The sequence below is a fragment of the Pseudorasbora parva genome, chromosome 3, assembly GCF_024679245.1.
Source record: "Pseudorasbora parva isolate DD20220531a chromosome 3, ASM2467924v1, whole genome shotgun sequence".
NCBI lineage: Eukaryota > Metazoa > Chordata > Actinopteri > Cypriniformes > Gobionidae > Pseudorasbora > Pseudorasbora parva.
In genome coordinates, this window is record NC_090174.1 from 60,362,282 (window position 1) to 60,385,408 (window position 23,127).

The 23,127-nt window shown below is 36.2% G+C and overlaps 2 protein-coding genes across 2 annotated transcripts; both read right to left on the bottom strand.

Annotated features, from left to right (window-relative positions):
* Positions 1-976: 976 nt before the first annotated feature.
* Positions 977-7,590, bottom strand: LOC137071568 (diamine acetyltransferase 1-like). The gene is made up of 6 exons (XM_067439679.1): positions 7,279-7,590; positions 7,026-7,077; positions 5,481-5,564; positions 3,162-3,263; positions 3,027-3,067; positions 977-1,764 (listed from the first exon to the last, which is right to left on the bottom strand). The coding sequence occupies exons 1-6, from the start codon at positions 7,342-7,344 to the stop codon at positions 1,594-1,596; spliced, it is 516 nt and encodes a 171-aa protein (XP_067295780.1). The 5' UTR covers positions 7,345-7,590; the 3' UTR covers positions 977-1,593.
* Positions 7,591-13,061: 5,471 nt separating this feature from the next.
* prdx4 (peroxiredoxin 4) lies at positions 13,062-22,920 on the bottom strand. Its single transcript, XM_067440343.1, has 7 exons — positions 22,664-22,920; positions 22,010-22,127; positions 18,453-18,569; positions 15,675-15,797; positions 14,438-14,568; positions 13,292-13,326; positions 13,062-13,200 (listed from the first exon to the last, which is right to left on the bottom strand). The coding sequence occupies exons 1-7, from the start codon at positions 22,869-22,871 to the stop codon at positions 13,150-13,152; spliced, it is 783 nt and encodes a 260-aa protein (XP_067296444.1). The 5' UTR covers positions 22,872-22,920; the 3' UTR covers positions 13,062-13,149.
* Positions 22,921-23,127: the final 207 nt, after the last annotated feature.

Consider the following 23,127-nt stretch of genomic DNA (forward strand, 5'->3'; position numbering starts at 1 on the left):
GTACTTGAGCGAGCTCTTAACGCATTATACTCCATCACGTCTATTGCAGTCCCAAAACTCTGGCCAGTTGATAATACCTAGAATATCTAAATCAACTGCAGGCAGTCGATCCTTTTCCTATTTAGCACCTAAACAGTCTTCCTAGCATTGTTCAGGAAACAGACACACTCTGTCAGTTTAAATCTAGACTGAAAACACTTTAACCTTCCACATATATTATCACATTTGTATAATTCATATCTGTTAAAGGATTATGCTGCATAGATTAGGTCAACAGAACCAGTAAAATATCCCATAACACCCAATGTACTTCGTAAGAAAAATGGCATTTAATATTAATCTCTCTGTTTATCCCCAGGTTACCGAAGCCACAGATAAAATGAACCAATTTAATAAGGAATAATGTTTACAACAGAACTGAATCAACACTGAACTGACTTCTGCTGATCAATGACACCGTTTTCTTTTAGAGCTGCTGTACAGCCGAAATGAACTATGTTTGCTCTTCTTACTCTGGTCTAAAAGTACCAGCTAATTTAACTCACATGTCCTAGACTTGCCCTGCTCTAGTTTTGCTCTGGGAGTCTGTTTTTGGCTCACTCTCAGATATCACGTCAGCTTTACAGCTTTATTCTGAAGGTTAGAGATAGGAAGGACTCCAAACAAGCAGACTTTTCTGGATGTAAAGCTGCTGAAGTGGAGATTTCTGACCTTTAAAAAATACATCTAACCTAACACATGCAAATAGATAAAGTTCACATGGGTAGGCTATTTTGGATGTTTTCTTTCCACTAATCTGAACCAAGATAATAATAGCCCAAAATCTCAAAAATGACCAGTGCATGAAAACAGAAAAAAAACAATGGTTTTACCTGTAGTGTCTGTGCTGTAGTGTCTGTTAATCTTTTGGGATGAAATTGTAGTGTTGCCAAGTATTAAATGGGGAAGCATCATATATAACATAAAAACAATTGGGGGGAATAAAGAGACATTTTTTATTTATTTTTCCCAAGATGAAGTAATACAAAGAAGTAAATATGACATATACACATCATTACATTACATTGTAAGTCTCTGTTGCATGAAGCATTAAATCACAAAAGGAAAATAGATCTTCAAAAAAAGAATATAATCTTCAAAATGATGTATTTTAAGAGAACTATCTGAAGATTTAGATGCATCTCAACTTTTCTCAGCCTTTTTATACAAAAAACACAAAGACATATAAAGAGGACAGCCATGTAAAATTATGGGTAAGAGTCAAAGGTTTTGGATGTAACATCACACCCTGAAAGCTTCAAAGTGACATTTGTCGATCTGTCCACCTGAGAGTCAGTCACAGCAGCCCGATCCCAAGCAAATGCGTATCTATAGCACGTATTGTATGTATCGTGAGATTTATACATGAAAATAAATGTTTTCGAGTGCTTATGATAACACACTTTATAACGTGTTATATGTACACACCTCACACCATAAAACCTACCCAATGGGGAGGCGATGTGTATCATATGCACGTAAAATTTTGGGATATAAATTGCACGATAAATACAATAAGTTTTTATATATCATGGTTTCCTCCTGCCATCCGGCTCACTCCTCGTCCGTCATCTTGAGGAGGTTCTGCTTGTCGATCTTGAAGAGCCTCCACCCTTCCTCCAGAGAGAGATCTGAAGCTCCGCGCCGCTTGTAGAAGTCGATGGAGGGTTTGTTCCACTCCGCTACGATGAAGTGCATACTATTGCAGCGAGTCCTGACCGCCGTCTGCAGAAGACCAGTAAAGGATTGAGAACACTGATTTAGTACAAGATATACTGCCGTCAACAAGATTGGTGGGGCTGTATAATGTTAGATCATTAACCTGGGACTACTTATTAACTAGAATTGTATACTTCGATCTTTGGTACCCTTGTGAAAAAGAAGTATACTTTAGCATACTTTTAGGAGAAAATAATACGGAATGCTTTCAGACACTCATTGTTTGCAATTAAATAAAAATGTACTAATTTAAATAAGTGCGGTCAAATCGATTAATCACGATTAATCACATCTAAATGTGATTTAAATCTACTAAATATAAGCCTAAATCTACTAAATAAATTAATATAAATTATATTTCAATGAAATGCAATTAGTTGAACCTCAGTGTTTTTTGACCCACGTTAGTACATCTTTATATAAAATGTCATAATTATTTCTATTGTCTTTGAAATATTGTTAAAATGTACTTACTAGCATTTATTGTCAACTAAAAAATACTTTAATGTCATTTACGTGCATAACCGTATTTGTAATTTCACGTTTGTAATGTTTATGTTGAAATATAATATCAAATAATACAACTATGTTTTACTTTACATTTGCTTCAGTATAGCCCCTTTAACACTGTGATTCCGGCAAATACACAGATAATGCGACCCGGCATTTGTTCCCGGGCCGCTAGATTTGGTCCATTCTCACTGCCAGCGAAATACCGTAATATGTGCGCTTTCACACACAACCCATAACGGCCCCGGGTCGAGTTGACACGTGACATCCGGATGTGACGTATAACGGCGAGCGATCTCAGCTTCAGCGCGGATAGTAAGGCGCTCCGTGGTCTCGACACATTTCTGCTTGTTTAATTTTAGTTTCTTTTGTATACGAACACTCTCTGCGTTTAAAACACCGACTACCTCTTCTGGCACTGCAGGGTTGTATTATTGAAAAAACAAGCTCTAGGAGTTGCACGATAACTACCTACATGTTGTGGCATTAGTTTTGGCTTTTGTTCACACAGCGCTCGTCCCGGGTCGAATCCCGCAATGTTACTAGGTCCCCGACCCGGGTTCAATTTGGTAATCAATTCCGGGACGTGGTTGCTTTCACACAGAAGGCGACCCGGCAATGTTCCGGGAAGTGTGAAGGGGCTTATGTTATACACCACAACAAAACAAGGGCACTTCTTTAAAGCAGGACAATTGATGCGGTCTAGCAGCTGACAGAAACAGATGCTGTTGATCTTTAGTTGTAATAAAATAAATCACCTGACTCAGTTTCTTCAGGATTTCAGAGCCAATTCCAAAGCCTAATTTGAGCAGAAGGAAAAGTCTGTTACATCATGACAGCGTCTCATAAATATGACAGTTTGATTTCACAAAACCATACGGTCACATTCATACCCCGATACTCCTTCATGACGTAGAAGTCCTCCAAGTAGAGAAGTTTCCCAATCCAGGGGTCATAGGTGAAATAATACATGGCAAAGCCAATGATCACATGACCTGGAAAAAAGGTTCAGTCACTCTATTGTTTGCAGCAAGAGAATGCATTTTGTAACAACTTAAAAATCACAGATAAGACATGGAGGTACATGCTGTTGGTTTGTGATTTGCTGAAATTATTTCCAGGAGGGATTATTGGCATCACAACCCTTGCATATACCACAGTCACGTCATTTCCGGTATAACAGTTTCGATTAATCTGTCATTTAATTTTTCTTTTCATATTTATTGTGCTGATTTGAACATTTATACCACACTGCAAAAAAAATATATATATATTTTTTTATATACATTCACTATATTGCCAAAAGTTTTGGGATGCCTGCCTTGCCCTTACATGCAGATGACCTTTAATGCCATCCCATTCCTAATCCGTAGGGTTTAATGTGGAGTTGACCCACCCTCATGTTGGTCAGGAGGCGGCCATCTCCAAACTTTTCCCTTAAAGTTGAGAGCATGAAATTGTCCAAAATGTCTTGGTATGCTGAAGCATTAAGAGTTCCTTTTACTGGAACTAAGGGAACAAGCCCAACCCCTGAAAAACAACACCACCCCATAATCTCCCCTCCACCAAACTTTACCCGTGGCACAATGCAGTCAGACAAGTACCGTTAGCCTGGCAACCGAACAGAGACAGGTGATTGGTCACTCCAGAGAACACGTCTCCATAATAAAAATATAACATATTTTATAACTTTTGCCACTAGATGGTCGTATAGCTCTATATGGAGCGGATAAGCTTTTCCGCTGGGTCCTAAAATCAGTTTCTCATCAGAATGCATTCAGATACATATGAAAACATTATAAAATGAAATTTTTTTGGTAAAGTTTAGTTTTACTTTTGAACATTCTTTAGTTTTTTTTTCCAGATGTATACTGATAAGCATTCCTGTCATTACTAAGGGGTTCAAAATGTAATTCTTAACTTAATTCAAAGGGTAAACTAACTGTTTATTTATAAACTTGCTTCATTTTGATAAATTTATCACAAAACAAAACATTTTGCTTTGCAAGTAGACATATCCTAATTGTAAATATTTCTATATTCATACTGGAAAACAGATTAAGAAAGTATTTTTTGCAGTGCAGCGGAAAAACACCCTAGAAATATATTTATTTCTCCACAGATGTAGCAATTAAAACCGTTTCCCAAACATTTGCCCTTCCTCGAAATTACTAACAGATTCATTAATGGAATCCATCTGTAAGAAAGCTGTTAGTTTTGGGCATGTTGTTGTGTGGTGTAAGGCTGGTGGCGTCCCAGCTGTTGAGGGCCTTACCTCAGGTTTATTGTATTTGTTACACTATCGTAACTGATCTTTCAGTTACCTCCCCGCCCATCCATGTACACGCCATGGGCAATGTACATGGCGAAGCAAGAGACTGTAGCCTGAAGACAATAAATTACAGAGGGGGATTGGATAAGCGTGCTTAGAAATTGGCAAACAACTGAAATTCTTTGTTGAATGTTCAGATGCACAAAAAAAACACTTTACATTGCAGGGTTCATGTTACAGTTTAACTTTAATAATTAGTTCACCCCAAACAAGATACTCTTATATTTACTCACCCTCATGTCATTCAACCATGCAACTCTTTTCAACACAACAACAGCTACAAAAAAAGGACAAAATATGAGGTATAAATATAGTATAAGTCACGGTAGAAACAGACCCAATTTTAAGTTGTTGCTCTGCAAAAATGATGTATTTTTTTATTTATTTTTAAGGTCAAATATTAAATATGCATTTAATTGTGAGGCAAAATACTTAAGACAACAAGTCTGGTTTTCTGACAAATGTATCAAGAAAATATCTGGCAATGTGGTCAGAAAAACCCTATTGGCCTATTTAACTCAGGTTAATGTCATTGGAGTTTAAATGAATTAAACATCCAAGCTGAAAGGCAGCACCTTTTTTCACAGTGCATAAACAGAATACAAAAATATTTTTTGGGGAGTGTGCATAATTATAATGTTCATAAAATCTAATTTTTCGGTGAACTAATTCTAATGAACTGTTTATAAAATCTGTGTAACATGGGAACTGCAATGCAAAGTGGTACACGGTTTTGCGTCATTATGCACAGAAACACTTTTGGTAGCCCAAGCGTGGGTGGGAGTTTAACACACTTCTGGTGTGCTCACTTTAACCTGATTTATGGGAAGAAAAAGATGAATAACACAACATATTGTGCAATGAACTGGTTGAGTCTTACCGTCGGCGCTCTGGTGCTGTTTAGGCACTTCAGCCACTATACAGTGATAGAACGGATGATCTCCGAAACCGTCCTCCAGGAGATCTACAGGTGCAAAAGAGCAATTACAAGACCATAACAGAAGCTACAGTGTCAATGTTATTGCATTTACACTGGCGGGTAAAAAGCATGTAATAATTATGATTTTTTAAAAAGCTTTTAAAATAAGTCTCTTTTTTGCTCACCCAGGCTGCATTTACTTGATCAAAAATACAGTAAAAACATAATTTAATGGAACAGTTTTCGATGGAAGCTTGTTTCGTCCACGGAATAAAAAAAATTAAAATATATTTTTTCTTAGAACTGCATAATATAAATATAATATTGCGGGGGAAAAAATCAGCATCACGAGTTATCAGGTTGCAATTAAGGAATTGTGAGTCGCAATTACGGAATCGCGAGTTATAGTTGCAATTGAGGAGAAATTCAGAATCGCAAATTATAAAGTAATTACAAAAAAGACAGAATTGCGGAACAAAAAGTCAGAATCGCAAGTTATAAAGTAGCAATTGTGAAAAAAGTCAGAATCGTAAGTTTTGAAGTCGCAATTGCGAAAACAGACAGAATTGTAAGTTATAAAGTCTAATTACGGAATCGTGAGTCGCAATTACTGAATCGTGAGTTATAGTTGCAATTGCGGAAAATTCTGAATCGCAAATAATAAAGTAGTAATTACAAAAAAGACAGAATTGCGGAAAAATCGCAATTGCAAAAACAGACAGATTCATGAGTAATAAAGTCGCAATTGCAAAAAAAGTAAGAATCGCGAGTTATAAAGAAGCAATTGTGTAAAAAGTCAGAATCGCAAGTTATGAAGTAGCGATTACGAAAACAGACAGAATTGCGAGTTATGAAGTAGCAATTGTGAAAAAAGAGAATCGCGAAGTATACAGTCGCAATTGCAAAAAAGACAGAATTGTGAGTTATAAAGTAGCAATTGCGAAAAAAGACAGAATTGCAAGGTATACAGTCAGAATTGCGATAAAAAGACAGAATTGCGAGTTAGAAAGTAGCAATTGCAACAAAAAAAGTCAGAATCGCGAGTTGTAAAGAAGCAATTGCGGAAAAAGTCAGAATTGCGAGTTATAAATTAGCAATTGTGAAAAAGACAGAATCAAAGTATACAGTCGCAACTGCAAAAAAAAGTCCGAATCGCGAGTTATAAAGTAGCAATTACAGATTTGTGATTTTTAGTTGCGTTTGCAGGAAAAGTCATAATCGCAAGTTATAAAGTCGCAATTACCCAAATATTTTTTTTAATTCTGTGACGGAAAAACACTTCCATAGTTTTTTTTTATTAAATACATTTTAAAATGTAATTTATTCCTGTGATCAAAGCTGCATTTTCAGCATAATTACTCTAGTCTTCAGTGTCACATGATCCTTCAGAAATCATTCATTGTATTAGATATTCCACGATATCACCTGTACTGTATTTTCATCAAATAAACACAGAGTCGGTGCACAGAAGATATTTTTTCAAAAACATAAAAAAAATGTACTCACCTTTTTCAGTGAGAATAACTTGTTCTTCCATTTCTTCAAATTTTGCCAGTTCCTAACACAAAAGATACATATTCAGGTTAAAATTATGAAGATAGGATTACTAATTAGTAGTGCTGTCAAACATATATATGTATGTTTGATGTGATTAATCGATTTGACAGCACTACTAACTAGTGATGAATAATGTCTGTGATCTTCATCATCAGTCTTTGGGTTGCACATCATCAGTCATGTTTAAAACTGAATTTATCACCTTTATGAGTCGCAGTATGTCAGACACGTCCTTGGGCTCGGCTTTCCGTAATATAAAATTGGCCATTTTCTTCTCTTACTCTTTTTTCCTTTGCTCACTAGTCCTCTGTATGTGAAGCGTAGTAAGATTTGTTTCTTCATCCGCTTCTCAGAGGGTCGCCCTCAGCTACAGGTCAGAGATCCGATCTCTCCCGTTTGGAAAGGCATCCAGAGGCTGTTCTGCTGAAGCATCAGCTGTGCTCAAAGCCGGGACGTTTCCTCCTTTTATTGATGCTCAGACGGGGCAGAAACCCTCAGGCTCCTCCCAGTGTAGCATAAACTGGTCCTTCCTGAAAAAAGTGGCTTGTTTGTTCACTCAAAATAACATGGGTTAATGTTTACCATTCAGATAATCTCCAGTTCATGTACATACACTTTATTTTCAAACTGCAGATCATGTAAAGGTCATGTAATCCATAACAATCCTGGTAAAGTGCACCAATTCAGTTGTGCAATCAAAAAAAAAAAAAAAATACTATTTTAATACTTCTACTATTATTTGTCAGTTGTGCTTATTTTTGTTTTATTGCTGTTACTATTACTTGTGTGTGTGTGTGTGTGTGTGTGTGTGTGTGTGTGTGTGTGTGTGTGTGTGTGTGTGTGTGTGTGTGTGTGTGTGTGTGCGTGCGTGCGTGTGTGTGTGTGTGTGTTCTGTGTTTACTCTGTTATGTTGTGTTGTGTTCTGTGTTTACTCTGTTGTAAGTTTTGCACTTCTAACAAAATAAAAAAAGCAATTTAATTTAATTTAATCACAATTGCACATAAAGCCAAGATGTAGACATTTCATATTTGACAATTATGTAATTTCTATATTACAGATATGTCTATATATAAAACATAATTTGTCAAGACGTATCTAATAAGCAGATTGGCCAGTATAATGCCGGTACTCGAAAGAAAAATAGTAAGTGCACTAAAATAAACACTTATTTTACGTAATATTTACTATAGGTATGCACAATATATTGATGACATTATCGGTATCGGCTGATTTCTGTGCATTTTTAAATGTTCTCGTTATCGGCCCGATAAGAAAATTTGTCCATGATATATTAAAGCTTATAAATAATGGATTAGTTGAAATATTATAATTATTCTTATTTATTTATTTTTTGGGGGGGTTAGGAAAGTTGACCATAGGAGTGTCAAATTAATTTGAAACTAGGCTATTGTTTGTTATTGTTTGATTTATGATAAAGTGTTTGGGACATGGATTTAAATGGTGCTTTTGAAATCAGGCTCTCAAAATTAGATTAAAAATGTGGATGTAGATTTATCGGCCAATATATCGGTTATCGATTTCAAATAAAAATACCTATCGGTATCGGTTGTTCATATTGGTTGCAAATATTTACTCAAAACAATTAACAAGACACTTTTAATAATTAACAAGTGTATCTGATCACAAAAAGTCACATGTGAGTCAATAAAAGTAATAGGTCAAAGGTAAAGGCTAGAAAGTATTGCCATACCATCGAAGACTACATTACCCATAATCCTTTGCCCTGACTTGTCAGCCATCGTTTCCACCTGTGTATCATTAGCCTCATCCCCTGAACTACGATTGTGGATTATCTTCTTCATTTAAAATTGCATTTGAATCCTCTGCCTTTGTGTCTTGGGGCAGTATGCTACAATATTATATAAATTTCATATAAATGCACTCATTTAATTTAAATTAATTACAATTGCACATACAGCCAGATATTGACATTGGACAATTATATTATTTTTATATTGCAGATAGGCCTAAATATAAAAATGTATTGTCAAGCTGTATCTAATGAGCAGATTGGCCAGTATAATACCGATATATACATAATAATACACTTTAAAATAAAAAAATAATGTGCACTAAAATAAACACTTATTTTATATAATATGTACTCAAAATAAACAATTACCAACAAGACACTGTGGCAAGCAGCGGGGCGAGGGACCGCGAGAGCGGGCCGGTGACGAGTGGTAATGAGTACCAGCTGCACGATACACCGGTCTCGTCTCGCGGCCGAGTGACGGGAGCATAAAAGGAGGAGCAAAGGCAGCGGAAGACGAGAGAGGACCAGGCCTGGATTTATGTTGAGTTTTGTTTATGTTTTATTATGTGTGTGTGGGCAGTCGTCCGTGAGGGGCTGCCCGCGGTTTTACTTTCGTTTTGTTTATTTATTTTTACATTAAATAGTTTGTTAAACATTCGCCGGTTCCCGCCTCCTTCCTCTCCATCCACGAACCCCGTTACAGACACCTTTTCTAATCAACAAGTGTATAGTCCTATCACAAAAAGTCAATAAATAAAAGTAACACAATTTCATTTAAAGACTACAAAGTCAATGCATAGCCTACTTGTATTTCTAACTTGAAAACATTTTTCCGAAATTCCCAGAGTAAAATTATGATTAATAACACCAATCATGACAACATCATGATTTTATAACTGAAAATACATGATATGAATTATGGAAACCTGCAAAAACACCCATATAAATCCTAATAGATCAGCATCATTTGTGCTTTATGTCAGGTTTGCACATGATTTAATACATGCAAACCTTTAATAAACCATGGTCAATGTGCAGGAGGTTTTGCCATGAGGTTGTCTGTATTTTGCCATGACGTGCTCTTGCGTGTTGTCAACACAACCCGACTTACAGCTGGTTTGATGAAAACTGTTAAAGCGAAAAATGCTGGACAAAAACTAAAAGATATTTCTCCGATTTTTCTTCATCTTCAGAAATATCACAGTTCATGCCAAACATCAGGAAGTGTTTCTGCGAACATCTTTCTGATACTTGAATGATCTTAAACATAAACAGATGTGTAAGGTAGAAAAATGTTTGCACATGCCAACTGGATGACATATTAATGTATTAAAACAGCTAATATTAGCTTCAAGAGAGTAACTTTATATGCTGATTTTCCATTGTTCTTGACACATGACACTGGCAATATTGTTCTAGGAAAACTTTCCAGAGTTTTCGAACCACACCTTTGACCCAAACATGTGATTGACCTTTGCTGCATGTACAAAAACACAGTCTACTGACGTGAAACCAGGTCACTGGGGAGCAGTAAATAGACACTGCTCCCTTTGCTCTGGCTATTTTGAGAGTCATAATGAATTATTATCATCTGTATAAGATTTCAGCAGAGCTGCAAAAACAAAAGTCAAACTATTGGGATACAAACTTAGCCATTAGTTTGGTGCAGTAGGTCTCATCCGTGCTTGCAAGCAGGTCTGAAATGCCATTTAAACACTTCAAGACATTAGCAATAGTTGTTCCCCACTGTAAACCCTAACACTCAAAATAATGAATTGGTTTGAGTAGAGCCAACTCAATTTAAACAAATGAGTTCAAACAAATGAACTTTAATGAGTATTTAGAACTTTACTTTTATTGAGTTCTCAAAACTGACACATTTTAAGTAATCTGCAGTGTCATTGTTTTGAAGTTTATGAACTTTTTTCTTTTAATTTAGACTAACTAAATTTAACCAAAACTGGGCTCAGATTTCTATTTCCCAGCATGCTTTGCCTTGACACTCAAAAGGGACAGTAAACGCCAAAATGAAGTGTTATATAGTTTTTTTTAGTGCAAGATTCACATTAAGTGGGAGATTTAGTATTGCTTAATGTTTTGTTATGATAGTTTAAAGGTTTTGTAGGGTTTCCATCACAGTGACAAGTGGAGCATGAGCTTAGTTTAAGAACAGATGTGTTAAATATGTTAAATATATAAGTGCTATGCTAATGATACCAAAGCATTGTGTAACCACTTAGCAAGGTGACATTTATTGAATTTGCTAGTTAAGTCTAGTCAACTTTCCACTATTAAAAATGTGAGCTTATGTGATATTTTTAAGTTAAATGAATGAATTATCTTACTCAAATATTTCAAGTTCAGAGCAATTAAAATGTATAAGTACAAAATAAAAATCTGCAAGTTCTGCTTACTTAAACTTTACATTTCTTAACTTTAAAAATTAGTTGCCTTAACTGATTATGCGGCTCGCAGTGCATTCCTGCACCTCATGACCAATGAATTTCATGACTTATATAGTCATTTGTGCTTACTGGAGTAAGTTTGTTAAAAAAAATTTGGTATAAAATAAAATTGTAATACAATCTACTTGATTAAACTGGAAAAAAATAGCCATTATTCATGACTCTTTGCATATGGGTCATGCAAAAAATATACATCTAATCTAAAGGACTACTTATTTTCTGTTTTCATTTCATAATAAATTAAATGCACTTTACTCAACATAGCGATTTAATATCCCTTTATTGTGTGGAAGTTCGTATGTCTGCACTTTGGCCTTAACATCGGTCTGGGACGGGGTCAACTAACAGCCTTATCTAGTCTTTAACAGTGTCATATTATGGCAGCTGCACTCTTTTGCTGTAATAGACGCGTTTCCTTAAAGGGGCCATGACATGAGAAATGTTTTGATATATAAGCGGTCTTTGTACCATTAAAACATCCTGCATGTTTTAAAGCCTAAGTCGTTCTCTTCTGTATAAACTAATTCATTTTATTTAATCAAGCTCCAAAAACTTGTTTTTATATTTTGCAGGATTTGTGTAGTCACACAGGTGAATTAATTTGCATTTGCCCGCCTCCAGAGCAAGACATCAAACAATAGTTATGCATCACAAAATAGTTCCCGCCCACTGGCCTTCTGTCTCTTAATGGCTGACATTTGCCTACATTTGATGAAAAGCAAGCAGAAGCCATTATAATGACTGACGCCGTTGACAGTTTAGGTATTCATAAGGTATTCTCACTAAAACTAAAAACCATGTCATGACCCCTTTAAAAATAATCAAAAGAGTAATTTAATGCAGATAGCTCAGTCTGAACTCAATAGGAAAGTATTGTAAATACAGCTGCAAAACATCACTTGATTTTCTTCGATTTCTGAAAAACTGATGACCGGATTGAGGGCTGTGTGCTTCAAAAACGGCCCTATATCCCCCTCTAGTGTCAGACAGATCTGATCCTTTGCTTTCCCACACCTTTGACCTATGAATTTACATGCATTTCCTTTTAAAACTGCAGAACATTTGCATTTCATACACCATCTGTGAAGTTAATGGATTTAAACCATTATACAAACGTGGTGTAAATACTAATATAGTTTTCACTAGTGAACTCGTTTATTTATAGAATCTATTATATATGTTAGTAATTGTGTTAAGTTTGTGTCATTATTATTATTTGGATTATTCATATATTTTAGTAGATCAAGTTAGACTAAATTAATGAAAACAAGAATTGTTTCTTTAGCAATTAACTGAAATACATAAGTTAATTTTTTTAAAATATTTTATTTAACTTTTTCTTTAAGTAGCTAACTTTATTGTGGGAGTTTTAGCTTACTATAATAATCCTAATACAAAAATGTCCCAAAACAACTCGGTAAACCCATTACGTTTTATAAGCTAACATGAGCTAATAATATTTCTACAGTATTTTAATTCATGTTAATCTTAGCATTCACAAATACATTTTTAAGATCCAAAGTTGTATTTGTTCACATTAGTTATGCACATGACCATTAACATTTATTAACATTAACGAAGGTTTACGTTAATGCATTAATTAACGTCCAAAAATGAGACCTTATTGTGGCAAATGCATTATTGTAAAGATTTCTATGACATGGGAAACCTTTTCTTCTAATGGAAAACCTTTTCTTCTACAGGCATACGAACAATCAGACACATAATGCAGGGACAAGACGTGTTTATCAAAACTCTCCTTTTATTCTGCACTTTGGAAACAGTAATTGGTCAGAAACCAGAACAAAAGCCTCTAGTGGAACATGAACCTTATTGGAGTTTATCGAAGTACTTCAGTTTGCCTGCAGGGTCTGGGATAATCTGTGTGAAAGAGAGAGAGAGACTTTATTTACAGAGAAACACACATACATGTGCTCACAAAAACACACTGAAATCAGAGGTCAAGTCTTACCGTATCACTGCCAGGCTTCCATCCAGCCGGACACACTGACAGAGAAACAGAGACGGACATTACATTTATGTCAGTGCACGCTCATATACTTCTTATTCACGTATGATATAAGCTATTCATATTACTATGCTTTGGTTAGTTGGTGTTTAATGCAATGCCAGCTTTTCTGCTATTTTCATGGCGAGTAACAAGTAAAAAAAAACTATAAAAGAGCACAATTTATCATTTGCTTTAGATAAAAACTCTCAAATGGATTCAAGATTGATTTAATTTCTTCTAAAATGTTTAGCAGAGTAATATCATTTGTAAAGTGAACTGAAACCATTATGATTAAGAGATACTGGACTCTTCATTTGAACATGTTGTCTGATAGTGCATATGACCATACACAATATGTATGGAAACGTAACTTAAATATAGTGACAAGAATACTGACATGCCACACATTTCTCTTTATTCAAACATGTAAATATTTTTAAATAAAAATCTTTCTCTGTTTAGTTGAACATAAGCATTATTGTCTTCATTGCACAATAACTAGAAATAATTGTGTAGATAATCCAGATGTTATTTAATACTATTATAATTATTATTTAATAATATAATAATAATAATAATAATTCACTTCATCATGCTCCTTAACCAGTGTTATTTTTTAATATTGCATATATATTGTTATAGTATTATTTATTAATATTTTGAATTTGCTTTTATTTTTATATTTCCAGTGTTGATTTTAATTTCTTAAAGTTTCAGTCATTTTGTTGTGTTTTTGTACTTTTTACAAAGTTGTTTCTATGTGTTTTTTTATATTTCTATAAAGCTTTATTTTTTTCTTCATTTGCCATTTTAGTACTTTTAAACGTTTAATTTATCAAAAGTTTTTCATCTAATATTTTAATTTCTGAATAGTTTAATTTTAGTTAACTGTAGCAACCCTGTCCTGAATCTAAAGCGATATGAAAACCCTTTGTTTACCATTTTAAAGTTCAAACAATTCATCTCAAACTCTGTATTTAAATATTTTAACACCGTTATAGCTTTTTCAGATTATAACTGTTTAAAGCCTAAAAAAAACATGTGTGAGGTCAAACTATGGATTTATAAAGGCAATGCCAGATGTGAAAGTGTTAATAACTGGCGTACCTTCTCCATGTTTGTCAGTGTACTGGAAGGCCTGCACCAGTCTGAGGGTCTCGTCAACAGAGCGGCCCACTGGCAGGTCATTCATGGTGATCTGACGGAGGACACCTTTATCATCGATGATGAAGAGACCTCTAAAACACAGCAGAGATCAAAAACATTACCACCTGATATTGCAATACATGCTCTAAAATCAGGGTTCTGATTGCTCACTGAACATCTATGATTTTTATGTTTTTAGGGTATAACAACATATCACAATGCAAAAAGCAACATGTGTTGTGGATAGCGAAACTATGTATTGTATACAGCAATGGAAGATTAGATTTAATTTAGCATTACATATAGCAATGGCACATTAAATATGGTAAATCCAGGAGGTCACACAATTAATAATAATAATAATTTTAAAATAAATTTCATTATTTAATACAATATTTTAAATGTATGCAGTCAGGGGCACAGTGCAAGCAAGTATCTAACATAATTCAGTTTTTTTGCTAAGCAGAATTGTGAATATTTCTGTGCATGAGGGAGAAGGAGCAAGCCCAGGACTATTCAAGTTCACCCGTGATGTAATACCAAATTTAGCCTTTTAAATGAACAGTACTTTATTTTAACCGTTAAGATCCACTTCAGGTGTGAGGTCTGTATCTGGCGTAGTTTACATGTACAGACCTCACGCGCTGGAAGTGATCGCACGCTGAAGGCTGTTGGACATAGTGGCGTATTAGAGGTAGAAAATTATATAAATACTGTTCGGTTTCATGTCTTAAGACATCAATGTGTCATCACGAGCTGCAGGGTTTAATATGGATTTGTATGTGTATTTTTACTCTCATAGATTTTGTCACCATTCACATGCATTATACGACTGGCAAGGCAACAGCTGGAGTTAAATATCTTCATTTGTGTTCTACTGAAGAAACAAAGTCACCTATATCTTGGATGCTCTGGGGGTAAGCAGATAAACAACCCTTTCATTTTTCGGTGAACCCTTTAACTCTATTTTGGCTTTGTTTAAAGCATCATGAGATCAGTAGTGTGTATCAAACCCCTAGTAAATTGATTAACAAAATACATTTTTTTAAAAATCAATAAATGGTCAGTAAGGCCATCAAAAAGTTGCTTACAGAAACATCCGAATTTTGAATGCTGTAAAGGGCATGTATTAGTGAGAATTAAAGCACCCATCATAAAAATAATCAATTGATAAAAAGCCACGGCCTGGTTTTAGTACCTGAGTGTGTGTCCCTGATCCTCAAGAAAGACTCCATAGTCCTTGGATATCTGGTGAGTGAGGTCAGAAAGAAGAGGGATTTTCATTGGTCCGAGACCTCCTTGTTTTCTTGGTGTGTTGATCCTGATAAAGAAAAGAAAACAGCAATGAGTGCATTCATAGTACTCAATTGTGTAAGATATCATATACTCAATTCTTATATACTGAGGGTGCTTCTCAATATCCCTCCTCGTTTCCTCGCTCCTCCATCTTATGACCCGGAAACCGATGGAGCTCAGCCATCTTGTAGGAGATCTCAATTCTCTAATTGCACCGCGAGGATCGAGGAGTGAGGAGGCTTCCTGAGGAGTCATGAGCGAGGATACACAGGAGTATCCTTTACGGAAGTGTTTTATCGACTAAACGTGATGCAAGCATTAATTCTCCTCCCCCTTCACATCATGCCAGTTTATTATTGTAAGACTGAAAAAAATAGTATATGCCGAAATGTCTGAATGAAGAACAAGGACTCTCTGAGAAAATAAAGGAAATTAACATCTGAACTGTCCCTCACACACCACTGGAGACGCAAGTCTCACCTCAGTATCAGCTAATCTACATCTTTCCCTATATACCCCGTCTCCCCCAATTCCTTCCCTGTCTCATGCTGAGATCACCTGAAAATACACACAAAATCTCTATATTACAATGTCAATCCACACGATACAGTATTATATGTGTTTGATGTCATTTGAAATGTCTCAGTGCGACTGGTACAAATATCTCAACTCCACAGAAGTTAACCAAAAGATAATCAATGTTTTAAGAGTTTAAAGATATCTTGTCTTAGTTTGGTGGGTGTGGCTTTCAGCCATTTAGCCTTTGGATCAATACAAGTCTTGATCAATGCAAATTCCCATTGTGAACTTGTGTTTACACTTCAAAGAGTTTGTGCATTTGTTTCTGGGTATTTAAGGGAATGTTACAAAGAGCTCAGGGCTTGACACTTTAAACCGGTCAGCCCGTAATGTTGGATGTCTCAAGATAGCCAGCATTATGTAATTTTCAGAAGTCAGGTATATATTTCATTCTTTACTTCAGAGTATTTGGTGTTATATATGGATTACCTTTGAATTGACTATGTAATTGGCTTTATACATTTACCTGACTGTTAATAAATTGTTACACTTTGATTGATTCTGACTTGCTCTGGAATTATTCAGGTTGGGTATAATTTCAACAAAGGGTTAAACGGAATAATTAAATGTGTTGTTAAACTATTAAAGAATGACCAAATAACAAATTGGCATTCTAACCTAAATTCTAAATTATCATTAAATGGAGTCAGATAACGAGGAATTGGAATAAAATCCCCTTTTCTCCGCTGAAAAGACGAACGCGCAGCGACCTTCACCCGCCGATCGTTAGCCTCCATTGGGACGATTTGGGCGGCCTTACATTATTAATCATTATTATTATGTTTACATGTACAAGACACAAATGTTTGTCAAATAACAACACCTGACAGTTGCAGAATTATATCAAAGCACAAGAAAATGAAAGAAACAAATCGAAACTATTAGGCTATACAACAACAAAAGCAGTTAACTGGAATTCATTGCAGTTCATTATTCATTAGTGTCATCATTAACTGACGCCGCTTTGAAGTGACGTTAAAGGGAGCGAGGATATATCAATTCACTTGATTCAATTCCTCCGCCCTCGCGTCCTGAAGGGGTGGAGCTAAGGAGCGAGGAAAGGAAGCTTGGAAAGGAAACGAGGATGCACAAATAAGAATTGGGAAGCACCCCAAGTGTAGTGTCAGTTCTGGCGGGGCACGTTAGTCAAGCTTGCATCAGCTGATCACGTCTGCCAGCGATGCGCGGATCAATGTATAAAAAAACCTGCTCCCGACCGACATTTTCAACTTATCCGCCTGCGACTCGGACCGCAAAAAAAATAAAAAAAATAAAAAATGTTGTACCCAACCCACTTCCTAACCTGTAATTTTTTTAAGTAGTAAATGCTCACCGTAGCATCAATTTATTAATTTATTTCATTTTCTTAACAATTATGCTGCATGTTTATCCAGTCTAATCGAAGTCACTCCCCCGACTTTCCCCCAAAAAACCAGCCCCCCTCTTAGAAAATACATAACACTGACATTACTGAGCTATATGCGTTTAAAAGTAGCCTAATGGTACAACTGCATTGCTCAGTTTAACGTGTTGGGAAATCGCCAATCGGGCATTTTGTCCCGCATCAGGAAAGAGGTTAAAAGGGCTACAAGTGGGTCGCCTAAAACAGAAGATTAGCCTACATATTTTTAGCTTCCAAACGACTCGACCGACGGTGACCGGAATATCATAAAAAATATTTTTGGATGACTCGTAACCGCAGACACCCGCTCATTTTGGATCAACCCGCGCATCACTGACTTCTACCTATAGGAATATGACGTCCATCACAGCACACATAAGCTATCGCATTTCTCTGGAGCTAATTACCCTCCTCCATCCCCAGCTCCTCCTCTAATTCCCTTTGAATCAGACTAAATTCTTGAATTATATTTTACATTTAACATCAACATTAATGATATCTGCAATACATTATGTGGGTTCTGTTTACCCTAAGGCGGGTTATCACTGCTCTCCCTGCTCTTATTCATGCTAGGCTGCACAGGGAGTTCTTGCCCAGAACAGAACCATACCGTCAATCCAAACTATATGCTAACTAGTCAATCAATCATCTTTGACGATAGTGGTCCCGACAGAACCCAGAGAGTGAGTGTGGTCTAACCAGGCCAGGTGAGTAAACTGAGAGTCCACCGAGCAAGCGACCACCTCAGCGTTGATGTCCTGGAACTCGTGCACGCGATCACTGAAGGCGATGATCTCAGTGGGACACACAAACGTGCTGTGGATCAAGAATACAACAGTGGCGAGATTCTTTACATTTACACCAATAGGTAAAAAATATGGGAAAATTATATTTTTGGAACGTTTGCTCACACAGAATGCATTTATTTTGTCAGAAACACAGTAAAAATTAATATTGCAAAATATTAAAATTTAAAATAACTTTAAGTGATTTTATTTTAAAATGTGATGTATTCCTATGATCAAAGCTGAATTTATCATCATTACTCCAGTCTTCAGTGTCACATGATCCTTAAAGGTGCACTATGCAACTTTTCGTCCACTGGAGGGCGCCTATTCTAAACGGCTCGCGAGTGCTGGGACTTTTATTATGACGGGACGGGACACAATCGCCGGGCGCATGCACTTCCGCTTTTTCCAGTCAGGTAAAAACTGCTATTTTTATCATATCAGATCAATTCAAGGGGCCAAGGGCTTCGGCCATCCGTCCACTCTCTTCCCTGAACTGAAATGAAGTATTGGGCTGTACTTTCCACACGATTGACATCAGGTTCAAGTACGCCAGTGCTGCGTTCCAGTTCGTTTTTATCATGCCCTTCACTCGCAAACTTCCCTCCGTCTCGTTCACTCGGATGTGCGTCATTGCTTGCGTTGCATGAGTGCCCACTACTGGCGGAAACTTTGCAATGGACTGAACTGGAACGCCCTAAGCCCTTGATCACTTGGAATCCATTTTGGAGTTGATTTATTTTTTTTTTTTTTCCGTGTTTAATGCAGAATTCTATATGTATATGGATGTGTTTGGGTTGTTTACATGTTTTTTTTTAATATCATAGAGTTGTTTGTGGTGGGGTAAATTAAACGCGATATATGGTGACGTCACAATCGCGTTGTGGTATATGAAGCTACCTGAAGTGTACATATGAAGTAGACTCGCTCACTCGGTCAAAATCAAGGGAGCAAGGGTCTGTCCATATAAACTTCCCTTGTCCACTTCACGAAGTGGAACGCACTTCAAAATGGCGGCAGGGATTCCCCCAAGGCGAAGTGCTTAGGGAAGTTTGCAAGAACGCAGCACTAGTTGGCTGGTGGTTATGTTTCCCGCATACCGCCTCCCATGGCCGAGACTGGTATTACGATACCTGTCGGGCCGAGGCTAGTAATGCTGCTGCTAATTAAAGGGGTACTTCAGCGCTGGGAAGATGAATCTGTATTTAAACTGGGTCATCAATGTAGGAGAAATATGAAATTATTTTTGAATTTGGTGCCTTCTAGACTGAGAAAAGACAGAAAATGTATTTGTCTCATGGGAATGAAAGACTACAATTCCCAAAATGCTTCGCTGCCCTGTTAGACCATTCCCAAAGCCGCCTACTGGATTACTGTGACTGAGTTGAAGACACTACAATTAAAAACCTGAACGTGTCTGTTCAATATAATGAGTGAGTCATCGCGCGAGTATCACAGCACTGAGCACTGACTGCAGGAGAGAGAGAGAAATTAGCTAATGAGCTCGTGATGAGAGCTGAGGTAATCGCGACTACACTCGCGGCATACATTCACAACGTGAGTTCAGTCTGGCGCTTTTCAGTTCATGCCTTTGCAAGCTTAACTTTCATAGAAATGAATTTGAGAAGTTAAAAGACTTACATTGCGCACCATAGCTCCGTTTAAATGAGTGCCTGTAGCTGCGAGCTGAGCTCTGAGTGTGATCTCCATCCCCCATGCGCGAGTTCAAAACATGTGGAAATGGCTCCCTCTGCTGGCTGTAGTCTTTAGCCTCTGGCCAAACATTCCTCCTATGATGCAAATATCGTCAATTTGCATCATAGGAGGAATTTTTCCAGAAATAAAATGCATAAATCTCTTGTGTCAGGGGGATATGAGGGGGGAAAGCACAATCATTTGAATATACTCCAGGGTTTCTACTGATACAAAGCCATATACTAATCGCTGAAGTAACCCTTTAAGGTTGATATCTCTGCAGCACTATAACTTGACATTTTTTTAATGACATAATAGCCCTTATTTCTTCTCATTCTTTTGATGCGTGTAGGTCATTTTTTGGATATTTTTACCTCCATTTTTACAGATGGCACCTTTAACTAATCACTCATATGAGGATTTGACACTCAATAAACATTTATGATTATTATTAGTTTTGACAACAGTTTTGTGGAAACCATCCTAACGTTTGGGGAAAGTAGGTAGAAAAAAGAAAAGAAATCAATACTTTTATTCAGCAAGGATGCATTAAACTAACCAAAAGCGACGATAAAGAGACGTGTGCATTTATTATATTGCAAACGATTTCTAGTTTAAATTGTATGGTGACGCATTGCTGCCACATACAGTCAAACAAAAAATTATTCAGACACCAGATTTATTATTTTTACAAGTGGGTGCAGGATACTATAAATGAGGATAGCAAAATAAAGTAAACTGTGACATATTACACCCAAAATTTCATCATAAAGTGACTACCAGTAAAACTGATGCTAAACTGGGAGCAAAATGATTCAGACACTTTGAGCTGAAGCTGAGCATGTTTTGCTGAAGTGTTTTGTCTTTAATTGCTAATGTGACCTTTGACACGACAGACTTAACAAAAGTAAGCATTGCTTGGTCATTGGTCGACCTAAATTGGTTTGATCTAATTGTGTTCTTTCTAACTTGTAATCCATTACACACATTTCTATCAAAGTTATCTGATATTATAAAGATGATTTTTTTCTGACACAGTTTTGAGTTCGTCATATTTTATTACCATTTTCTAAACTATAGCGAATAAACTGTGATAATGTAAGAAAATGTTGAAGGTGTCTGAATACATTCTGGTTTGACTATACATATTTGTCCCACTCTATGTCGTCACAAAGAGATGTAATGTTGTTAAAACTACATAATGTCATTACTCAATGTTATGTCATGAAAACAACATGTCATTCATTATAATAAGAAATATCATGTATGAGACAGCACTGTGTCACCGTAAAAATAAATGCAGTTTTTTTGTACTTTTCATTCATCACAGAATCACGAAAGAAAATTATTTTTGGTTTCCGCAAAATTATGAAGCAGCAAATCCTCATATTAGAACGATTTCTGAAGGATCATGTGACACTGATGCAAAAAATTCAGCTTTGATCAGTTATAAAGTACATTATACTCAACATTACAATGGAAAATATTTATTTCAAAGCGTAAAAATATTTCACAATATTACTGATTTTTTTGTGTTTTGAAAAGACACAGAAGATGCTAATAGGCTAATAGTAGTAGTAAGTTACATGTTGACAGCTGTTAGAGATACATGATGCAAAATAACGCTGTTTTACAATTAAAATATATAAAATATTACTGATTTTATTGTGTTTTGTTAAAATAAATGCTGCTGTGGTGAGCATAAGAGACTTATTTTAAATGCATTAAAAAAATCTGAATGATTCCCAGCTTTTGTAGTCAAAACATGCTCACAAGTCCAGAGGGTAGAAGAAGAAAACCAGGTATTTTCCTTTGTAATCGGACAGTTTCAGCTCCTTAAACTCTCCATTGATCACAGCTGTTCCCTCCCAGTGTGGAGCTGGTTTTGAGACTAAAAAAGAAAGAAATCACATCACAAGGTTTAGTGCATTAATAAAGCAGCTCTATCAGCTTGTGCATATGCATGCATGTGAACGACTGTCTCTTTAAGAGATTAAAGTTGGATCCAAGTTTTAAACCATGACGTGTCCACTAGAGACAAAACACAAGTGAGAAAGACCCGATCTGCACAAACAAACAGCACATATTAATAAACTCAAACGCGGATGTTAATTAATTATACTGATTATAATGCATCAGATGAACTGTCGTGAAGACAATATATGAATTTATAAAATTTTCATTATCTCAAGAGTAAGTTTTATAGCATTTAAAAAGACGTTCATCTAAAGTCACTCCACATATTTATCAAATAATAGAAAATGCTAATAGGCTAATAGTAGTAGTAAGTTACATGTTGACAGCTGTTAGAGATACATGATGCAAAATAACGCTGTTTTACAATTAAAATATATAAAATAAAATAAGCAAGCTCTAGTTGTGCGATTTAAACTCATACACTGTGCATGTAAAATACGCGAAACGCACTTTTGGCTTTGCTCAGGTGTAAGGAATGATCGGAGACGGGAGCTCGGAAAGCCTCTCCGGGATAAACGTGTCCACCGGCGTAATTATAACACTCCTGCTCCCTCTTCCCGTTTGCACCGTCACACACAACCGACTCGGTGAGTAACAGCAGTGTGCACGCAACGCAGAGCCATTCTCTGGGCGTTTTAATGTAGCGACTGACATCCATTGCAGCGTCTTGCAGGAAGCACGTCTCTCCTAGTTTGATTATTATTCCTCTTTCAGACTCCGCGTACGGTGACGTCACCGATCTCTATGACAAACGGATCGACTGCAGCTGCATTCTATTGAGCGGGTCTCGCGTTGATGTGCATGATATACAGATCTGAGGTTTCCGTTTCAGTGCGCCATTATTTTTCATCCGTTACAATCGGTTAGAAATATTATTTAATACAACGTATGAATAAATTAATATTTAATAAACC